Genomic DNA, 10,576 nt, shown 5'->3' on the forward strand with positions numbered 1-10,576 from the left:
GTTCCATTCATTTCATGGGGTCCCAGTATGGCTCTCCTTCGGAACTCCTTCATCCGAGGCTGCACATCCCAGGCTGATGTGGTCAGTTTGAAATCCTGTCGGGATGAAGAAGACTGTTTCCCGCACGCGAAATCTGCCAAACACTTAACCACGGGGACCGAGACAGCAGCTGCAATAAGTGAGGTTTTATTCAGATAAGACAGTGACAAATTTAAATCCCCACCTGATCTGCTGCTCAAAGTCACCTCCATTTCCCCGGTCAGTTTCCCAAGTTTCAGGAAACTCATGTTGCTCCAGAAATATTTGTATTGACTGTGAGAGACGTCAATCAGAGAGCCCACCCACTCTGCCCATTGTCTCCTCTTCCTCTTCCAGAGCCGGTTCACTTCCTATAGGGACTGAAAACCAAGTGAGGAGATGGTGAGTGAAGGAGCAGCTTTTATACAAATTGTATCCCATAATATCCACACCAATCTTCAGGCAGTCTGACTATCCTGTGGGTAATCAGGGGTGGAAATGTCCCTTATGCTGTGTGAGAAGATCCAGCTGAGAGAGCTGTTTTTTCTTAATGAACTGTTTAAAGTTGTGTGTTAGATATTGAGTATGTTTGTTTGAAGCATTTCCGTTCTGTCCTCCAACCTGAGTGGCTCATTCCTGAATATGAGAAGGTGATGTTTAATTATCTGGGAGGTGCAGAATATATGAGGATTCTTACTGATTTTCTATTGTTGAATTGGGTTGGGGGGTGGGGAACGGGGGAATGTGGTGTGTGTGTGCGTGTGCATAGTATATATAAGGTGCTGGTTATTATCTTGTGGACTGGGAATGATCAGTTTTCTTAGTGTTGGGAGATAGATATTTTCTCTCTTTCCAAATAAAGGCATGCATTCACGCAAGAGGTTTTTACAACAACCAGCTGTCCCAAAGTTCTTTACGCCAGTGAAGTACTTTTGATATGTGTCCAATGTGTGTAGGAAAGATGAATGTGTGCAGAGCAATCTCTTGGAAATAGTAGTAATGTGATAATAACCAGATAATCTGTTGAATTTTGGTGTTGATTGAGAGATTGCCCTTGGTCAGGACAGCAGGCATAATTACATCTTTGCTCTTCAAAAGTGGGATTTCACCTCACACTTCCTCCAATCCCCATCACCACTCCACAGAGAGTGCAGAAGTGGCCTTATTTGAGATCTCTTCTGAAAGATGGTTCCTGTGAAGTTGCGGCTGTGCTTAATCCCTTTTGTGCCAGACTAATCTATGATTGTCTCTGATTCTCTGTCACTATCTCTGACTCTTTTCTGTCATTTCCTGATGTTGGTCATGAACAGAGACACTCCACACAGGAAGAGGTGCAAGGTGCACTCACAGAAGAAAAGGCTGACATCCTATCAGTACATCTCTCATCCTACCTTTGTAGGCTCTGGGCTCAACTATTCCAATCCTCTCCTGGCAGCAATCATATCTTGCTCCGTGCACCTGAGCTCCTCCAAAGCTCTGCTCCACAGGCCCTAAGCCCCACCAAGACCCATTCCCAACCACCCCTGTGTTTGCTGATTTGCATTGGCTCCTGGTCATACAGCACCTTAACTTTAGAATTACAAAGAACAAAGAAAATGTACAGCCCAGGAACAGGCCCTTCGGCCCTCAAGCCTGAGCTGATCCAAATCTACTGTCTAAGCCTGTTGCCGAATTCCTAAGCATCTGTATCCTTCTGCTCCCCACCTATTCATGCATCTGTCCAGGTGCATCTGAAAAGAATCTACCGTGCCTGCCTCTACCATTTCTGCTGTAATGCATTCCAAACGCCCACCACTCTCTCTGTGAAGTACTTGCCATGTGTATCCCCCTTAAACTTGCCACCTCTCACATTGAAAGCGTGATCTCTCGTTATTGAATCCTTCACCTTGGGAAAAAGCTTGTCTCTATCCACCCTGTCTATACCCTTCATGATTTTGTAAACCTCAATCAGGTCCCCCCTCAATCTCCTGTTTTCTAATGAAAATAAACCCAACCTACTCAACCTTTCTTCATAGCTAGCATCTTCCATACCAGGCAACATCCTCGTAAACCTTCTCTGCACCCTCTACAAAGTGTCCACATCCTTTTGGTAATTTATTGTAAATGTGGCCGAACCAATGTCTTGTACAATTTTACCATGATTTGCCAGCTCTTATACTCAGTACCCCGTCCAATGAAGGCAAGCATACTATATGCCTTCTTGACCAAACTATCCACCTGTGCAGCAACCTTCACGGTACAATGGACCTGCACTCCCAGATTTCTCTGCCCATCAACTTTTCCCAAGGCTTTTCTTTGTCTCAACCGCTCTGTGACAGTTATTTCTCACAGTTTTTAATGAGAATATGAGGCTGGGGTTAGGTTCAGGCAACCTTTATTATGATCTACACATAAGTTACAGCATAGCAAAAGGTGTGCAAAAAGTTTCTAAGTAGCTTATTTTATACGGTTTAAGCTTAAAGAATGCATGTCCTCCCACACGTTTGTTTATATTGGTCAACAGCTCTTTGTAACTAGCCTTAAGCTGAAGGAAGTACTGCCACACTCAGTAATTTCAATATATGCATACAGGACAACCCCCATATCCAGGAATCATTTTCCACGGTTTCACTTATCCATAGTTTACCACGGCCAGAACATATTATAGGGAATGTTCCAGCACCAGGCTGCCGGGAAGGTAAATTTCCCATTTAAACGAATGGGTTTGCTCCTATCTGCGGTTTTGGGCTTCCACAGTAGGTCCTGAAACGTAACCCCCACAGGTACGGAGGAGCCACTGTACTGTATTCAAGTAAATTCCTTCCCAAGCATTTGTCATATACATCATGTTAAATGCCAATTAATTGGATACTTGCCGATCACTTAAGGACCCTTATTAACCTCATTACAGGAAATACACAAAAAATTGATTTTTGCTATTGTTATAAGTTCCAACAAAGTTATGTGGCCACATCTAATGTTAGAATTCTTTAGCTAACAAGTTGTGAATGGATTGATTAAATAATTCAAGGAGTGATTTGTGTAAAATATTTTTAGCTGTGTCTCGTGCGTGAATAACTGCAGCTGACCTTGAGTCTACAGAGTTGCTCTTCTACTTGTGAAGACAACGTTAAGCAAATATTTTCTTAACTACTGTCAGCCATATTCTGCTGCATTAGCCATGGGCAGCCATTGGCCATTTTATGCTGCTCAGTCATAGGCAGCCCAAAATAAAGGGAGAAATTGCAAAATCTCAGATGAATTAATTTTTCTTCTGAGTTTTTTTGTATTAAACAAATACTCAAAAGATAAATCTGATCTTCACTAGCTTGCCATGAGCTCTCAGCTAACTGACAGCCTGTTTTATACTTAACCAAACAGTATTTTCCATTGCCGTCATGTGCCTGAGATGATGCAGTCTGGGCAAAGGGAAGAGATTAGCCACATTGTCTGCTGCTGATCATTTTCTAGTGTTCCTGCTAGAAACAGAGAGTGAGGAAAAAGAAAGGACTTGCATCTGATTTCCCCACAAAAAAGGAACAGCAGCGTGGCACACAAGATTGAACAATATCTAACTCAGGCGTTGGTCCTTTAACAGGGATAGAAAAGGAGGTGGAGGAAATCATGTTTCTCTTTCCTGTTTTACAGAAGGATTGCACTGGACTACAATACAGAGAGGATAGACACCAAACATGGATCTTAATCTTCACCCAAGGAACAACTAAATGGTGACATGGAAGGCCTTAATTGCGAGGTGCCAAACCAGGTTTGCACAGAGTCATTGATGCTCTTGAATGACCAACACATTCACCAACATTTGTTCACATGTGAAAAGTCATTCTCAACATCACGGTACCTACACATACACCAATGCCCTCACACAGGAGACAAAACACTTAACTGCAAGGTGTGCAACGAATCGTTCTCAAAGTCGTCATCCCTTACCAGATATCAATGTGTTGACACAAGAGAGAAACCATTCACATGCAAGATGTGTGACAAATCATTTACACACTCATCAATCCTTCATGCACACCAACGTGTTCACACCAGAGAGAAACCATTTACATGCAAAGTGTGTGATAAATCATTCTCTGAGTTATCAACTCTCCGCCTACATCATAGCATTCACACAGGGCTAAAACCGTTCACGTGTGTGGTGTGCAACAAATCATTCTCCCATTCATGGACCCTCCGTGATCACCAACGCACTCACACAGGGGAGAAACCATTCAAGTGCAAGGTGTGCAACAAGTCATTCTCAAGGTCATCTTCCATCCGTGTTCACCAACGTGTTCACACTGGGGAGAAACCGTTCACTTGTAAAGTGTGTAACAAATCATTTGCGCAGTCATCAACCCTCCATGCTCACCAACGCACTCACACAGGAGAGAAACCAGTCAAGTGTGAGGTGTGCAATAAATCCTTTTCACAATTAGGAGGCCTCCTGGTCCATCAGAAGATCCACACAGGGGAGAAACCCTTTAAGTGTGAGGTTTGCGATAAAGCTTTTGTGACATCTTCGAGCCTCCTAATACACCAGATGATTCACACTGGAGAGAAACCCTTTCGATGTGAAGTTTGTCAAATGGCTTTCATCCAATTCTCTGATCTCCTGAGGCACCAGAGGATTCATACAGGAGAAAAACCGTTCAAATGTGACATGTGTGATCGTGCCTTCACACAGTTATCAATCCTACGTGCCCACCAACGCATTCATACAGGAGAGAAACCCTTCAAGTGTGAGGTATGTGGCCGAGCCTTCACACAGTCATCAACGCTTGTGGAACACCGACGCATTCACACAGGTGAAAAACCATTTCCATGTAAAGTGTGTGACAAATCCTTCTCAAGGTCATCATCCCTCCTTCTGCACCAGAGGATTCACACCGGGGAGAAACCTTTCAAATGTGAGGTGTGTAACCGAGCCTTCACACAGTCGTCAACTCTTGTAGAACACCTACGTATTCATACGGGAGAGAAACCATTTTCATGTAAAGTGTGTCACAAATCATTCTCAAGGTCATCAACTCTCCTTCTGCATCAGAAGATTCACAAAGGAGAGTGACCATTCAGGTGTCACGTCCGTCACAAAGCTTTAGCTTAACCCACTTTTCCAATCTGCTGAAAAGGATCCACTCTAAGAAGAAAGCATTCATGTATAAAGTGTGTATTAATAGGTCCCTGAACACAACACAATCATTTCAGCTCCTTATCCATTCCTCACGTGGTCTCAAGGTCAGGTTACCTGCTTCTGTTGCGCTGAATAGACAGACACAAGGTTGGAAGAACACGGCAAGCCAGGCAATATCAGGAGGCGAAGTCGTCGTTTTGAATGTAACCCTTCTTCAGAACCCTGAGCTATGTGTTTAGGAAAAGGTGAGGACTGCAGATGCTGGAGATCAGAGTCGAGAGTGTGGTACTGGAAAAGCACAGGTCAGGCAGCATCCAAGGAGCAGGAAAATCGATGTTTTGGGACATTTCAAGTTCCTGATGAAGGGCTTATGCCTAAAATGTCGATTCTCCTGCTCCTCGGATGCTGTCTGTTTGTGTTGTTCATCCCGGAAGTGCTCAAACAGGGGGAGCTATTGTTCCAAAGCACTGTCAGTCTCAGCAGGGACTCTCCCACCATCAGTTTAATTATTTTAAGAAGGTCAATTTAATCTTTGACCAGATTACCAAACATCGCCAGAAGATGACATCTGTATATGTAGAATCTCCTGTATGATGAGATTAGATTAGATTAATAACAGTGTGGAAACAGGCCCTTCGGCCCAACAAGTCCATACCAATCCTCCAAAGAGCAACCCACCCAGACCCATTCCCCTACATTTATCCCTTCACCTAAACTACGGGCAAGTTAGCATGGCCAATTCACCTAACCTGTACATTTTTGGATTGTGGGAGGAAACCGGAGCACCCAGAGGAAACCCCACACAGACATGAGGAGAATGTGCAAATCCACAGAGACAGTTGCGTGAGGCACTCAACTTCCTTTCAGTACAACATCAGGTACAAGTCATACCCCACTCTGAGCAAGAAGATAATCAGATCTTCAGTGGTTAGAAAGGCCTCAGCCTCTGATCGACCAGTACAATCACCTGGGGGAAGGGGCAGCCATTGCTGGGGTAATAATAAAGGTACTTCAATTAGCTTCAATATTTTTGTCGATGGAGGGGGTGAATCAGCCAGGAATCTCATATCTCATCAGTGAGCCCTGCTGTGAAATCAGGGAGGGCAGGATGTGTCCCGGCTGTGGCAGTCTCCACGATCTCATGCCATTCACTGTCTGGCCCTCCACATGCTGAATGGTCACTCGAACAGAACACTAGAGGCCTATCAATGTTCACATTCTGTCCTTCAGGTCAGTACCTTAGGAAAGACAACAGCCTACATTTATACAGCAATGTCTGTATTGAAACTGCCTGTTGGACAGAACAGTCTAGATCCTAACCACTCACCGTATGAAATATTTTTGCTCATGTCAGCATTGTCTCAATTGCAGCCTTTCATGAGTCGGACCATTTCCTCAATGTCTGCTCTGTTCAGACCCCCTCATGGTTTCGAAAACCTCAATCAAATCTCCTCTTGGCCTGCTCTTCTCCAATGAGAACAGAACTCTCATCACCAATTTAGCCTTGTAATTGAAGTTCCTCATTCCTGGAACCATTCTGGTGAATCTTTACTGCACCTTCTTTAATATCTTCATCTTGCCTGAGGAGTGGTGCCTAGAACAAGAAGCAGCACTCTAGCTGAGGCCAAGCCAGCCAAACCATCACTTCCATTAGCACTCAGAGCCCAATACTGGTTGGGGAGTGAGATACATTCAGGTTTCTGCAGTACAGTAGCGCCTCGACTTACGAACTTAATCCGTTCCGGGACCCGGTTCGCAAACCGAAAAGTTCACGAACTGAATCAATTTTTCCCATTGTTCGGATACCGTAAAAATGCTTGGATGTAGCAACGAACACTGTTCACAGCGCACGTGCCAAAGACGAACTGAATGAGATCATGCGCCCAAGAACTTTTGCGTTCAACAAGTGCGTAGCAAAGCAGAACAATGAAACTACATGGTCGCACGCGGGCTTTTTGCGTTCGTACCTTGAATTTCGTATGTAGATTGAAGAAAACTTTTACGTACAATCCTGTTCGTAAATCAATTTGTTCGTGAACGAGATTGTTTGTATGTCGAGGCGCTACTGCACTTGATTTCTTGATACACATCCAAAACCAACCGCTGACTAGCCTGGCTTCAATTTTGAGGCTGTGGCCTCTGTATTTGTAAAGTGAGCAAGCTCTCTAATAAGTATGGGATAGAATCAGATTCAAGTTGATGTAAATTCTAGATTAATCCTCATCAGATGATCAGTGTTTGATAAATATCATAGGGAATGTTTGTATTGTTCTGTCTGGGAGGACTACTATCCTGAGTATAGTGAGGGAGTGGGTGTGCATCTCAACAGATCTGAGTTCCTTTAGCTATCATACCTCGATGTAATAACAGTGTGATACGTTCATCTTGCACTCTGCCAAGATTCATTTTATGATCTGGGAAAGACCTTCAGACATTTAAAAATCTTTTTGTTGTTTTGGTTCATTCAAATCTTGGGAAGCGAATTTTATTTCTCTGTCTGCTAATGTATCAATCTCCTGTATAGATTCATGATTCACAATAAATTTGATTATTGTTTAAATTTGATTATTGTTTGATATAAACAATTTGATTTGACACCATTATCTGTTGCTATTCATTGAACGACTTAGGTGACTGAAACAGACTATGTTGGTCAATGTCACTGTACGCTAATGTTATTTCTTTATTGGTCTTTATGATTTCTAGTTTATGAAGTATGATGTTTCCCTTTAAAAAAGCTTTATGTGTATTCACAAATACAGGCAATCTTACAGCTGTCTACAGTGAATGACAAGCTTTTCAAAGTATAATAACTATTATAATGTAAAATGTTTAATTGACAGCTTCACAACATATCATTTCACATTGTTGAACAAGGACAAACATTATTGTTCATTAAAAAAAGAACAAGTACTATTATACTATAATTTCTTACTCCGCCCCCCCCCTCCCCCAACAGTTACCTACACATCACAAGAATCTTCAGAGTTCATTCGTTTCTTCAGGTTGCCTTCTCACAGCTTCCAGGCTAACTCTGCTGACGGTATTCTGCCACAAGGTTCTCTGAGGACCACTATGGATTTCTTCCTCGAGCTTCAAACGGGCTTCAAACAATACTATTCCCTTACATTATCCCAACTGAGCATTGTTAGAAACAAGTTTAATGAAATTAGACGAGTCCACCAAAACTGGAAACGACAATTTATTCTACGATCTTGCAAGAAAGGGCATCAAATGCAGAAGCAAATGAGCAATGAACATTCAAACTAGTACACAGTTATACTTTTGAGCTGCGTGAGGTCACCTCTTCTGACTCCTACATTATCCAATCAACTTTATTCTCTGACTAACTTGCGACCCGCTCTCATTATTCCTCCCCTTCTCCAAGTTGGCGACGCTTCCCTCTGTAAGTGCTGACATAAGGAAGATTTTGCTGAACTTGGATCTTGATGTTTCTTTCACTTTATCTGTTTGCTTGTAACATCCTCCATTGTTCATAGGTCCATTCCATTCCTGAATATCCATTTTAACAATGTCTTTTCTTGCCTAGTTTATGTGTTTCAGCTCTCTCAGCTATTTTGCTGAGACTAAATTATTTAAACTATCATGATGAAAGAAATTATTTTCTAGAATAATTATGCACTAAACTTAGTACCCAATTATACATTTCCCTAGTGCTTGCTGATTTAATCGTTGTCTGCAGCTGCCCTTTACACTCAATTTATCAGCACTATACTTAAGCTCATTATCACTACCTTTTTGCGAAAACAACACACTTCCCCATTTCTTACAACTCCCCCATTTCTTTTCTTTTATCATTTGTTGTTTTTGCAATTTTATTTTCTGCCCTCTTCTCACCCTAAGGTGCAGAGGTTCACAATCTTGTCGTTTCTGCCCTCCTAAGTCTGCTTTTTTTCAATCTATAGGGGTAATCTGCTACTCTCTCTTTCTTGTGCGCGCGCTTTTGTCATAACCAACATTGATTGTTGTCCTCCTAAAGACTTTACCAACTTACTCATTATCCACTTTAACATGTTAAATCCTATCGTTAGACCTACTATTATCAGTAATACATAAATGTCTAAATTAACTAGCCACTTACCCCAACAGGTCAGTCCCCTGTCGCCCCATCCCCATCCCTCATTTTTTTGAAGTTCATCCCCAATTTCTCTTATATTCTTTATCTTTTTCTTTACTATTTCTTCCTTATCTTCCACTGTGAAAGAGGTGTCTGGGGTGAAGGTGCAGCATTCCTAACCAATCAGAGCACAGGTTCCCCCTTTTTAGGCCAAGAGATAGTCTAAAGCCATTCGATTCTGTAAAGCTGTTAGTCTTGTAGCAATCATTTCGGAGGTTATGGTCGATATTTGGGACTAAGTTTCTCCCATTGCGTTGACGGTATCATTAATTAACTTCTCAAGGGCAGCCGCCAGTTTCTGTATTTCTACCCCTGCCCTTGCAGCGCCTTAGTTTGGGAATAGTGTCCACAACAGACGGTCTCCTTCAGAGACCTCTCGGGCCTTACGTCTTATTCTCCCCTCCTTTCTCAGGTTGTGCTCATGTTTTTCTAATCGGAGGTGAGGAACTATATAAGCGAGGTAACAGCAGCCACTCCAGCCTTTCTGACTTTGAGGCAGTGTTTCATCAACATCATAACATGCATGCATTCCTATACATTCGGTCACGCAAATGCATTCTTCCCCGGGAACAAATGGACAGGCCCTCACGGTGCACACCCAACACGCCCCACTCAACATTCGGGGAATGGTCGCGGCAGCGGCCCGGCCGGCGCAGACACAAGATGACCCCCCCACCAATTGGAAGAGTGCGGCGCCACACCAACCACAGAAACAGGTGGCATCCACCGCTCCTTTCGGTGGGGAAACTCCAAGGCCATCGATAGCACCCTGGGTTTTCGGGGCTGGTCTAGGGAACCATCCAGCAAAGTTATATTCATCCCTGTCAGAACTCCACTTTGTATCATTTGAGCCCGAGTCAAATTGTTGTACATGTTGTACTTCTCTTTTGGTGAGCGGTATTACCGAGGTGGGGATCCCAATTTGCCATGATGTGGGACCTCTGCACAGACCCAACAGTCGGCAAGTCCCTTTTGTTCAGCATAGTGAAGTGATTTGTCCCGCCTCCTTGAACAGTTAGTACTACTAACATCACAATGCTATACCAGTACCCGCCCATCTCTGACCCCTGCCTACCGTCCTGTCTATCTGTCTTAATCTTTTAGGCATCAGGGAGAGATGAGTCCATGCAGTCCTTACAGTTACTAACAATGTATATCATCAAATGTTAAAAGAATCTTTTGTCTCAGTTCATTCCTTCTTTCTCAGCTTAACTTTCAGAGGGTTGTCTGTAGGATGAGCGTGTCATTCCGCCAACGGGGCGTTCACAGGACTTTTAATGTGAGTGTGATGACTCCACCCTTTCTCA

General features: G+C 43.1%; 1 protein-coding gene across 1 annotated transcript; it reads left to right on the forward strand.

The window, feature by feature from the left end:
• Positions 1–379: 379 nt before the first annotated feature.
• Positions 380–7,631, forward strand: LOC132832513 (zinc finger protein 271-like). Its single transcript, XM_060850585.1, has 2 exons — positions 380–420; positions 3,646–7,631. Exon 2 carries the CDS (start codon positions 3,731–3,733, stop codon positions 5,063–5,065), a length of 1,335 nt encoding a protein of 444 aa, XP_060706568.1. The 5' UTR covers positions 380–420; positions 3,646–3,730; the 3' UTR covers positions 5,066–7,631.
• The last annotated feature ends 2,945 nt before the right edge of the window (positions 7,632–10,576 follow it).

Source organism: Hemiscyllium ocellatum, chromosome 35 (genome assembly GCF_020745735.1).
Source record: "Hemiscyllium ocellatum isolate sHemOce1 chromosome 35, sHemOce1.pat.X.cur, whole genome shotgun sequence".
In the NCBI taxonomy this organism is placed as follows: domain Eukaryota; kingdom Metazoa; phylum Chordata; class Chondrichthyes; order Orectolobiformes; family Hemiscylliidae; genus Hemiscyllium; species Hemiscyllium ocellatum.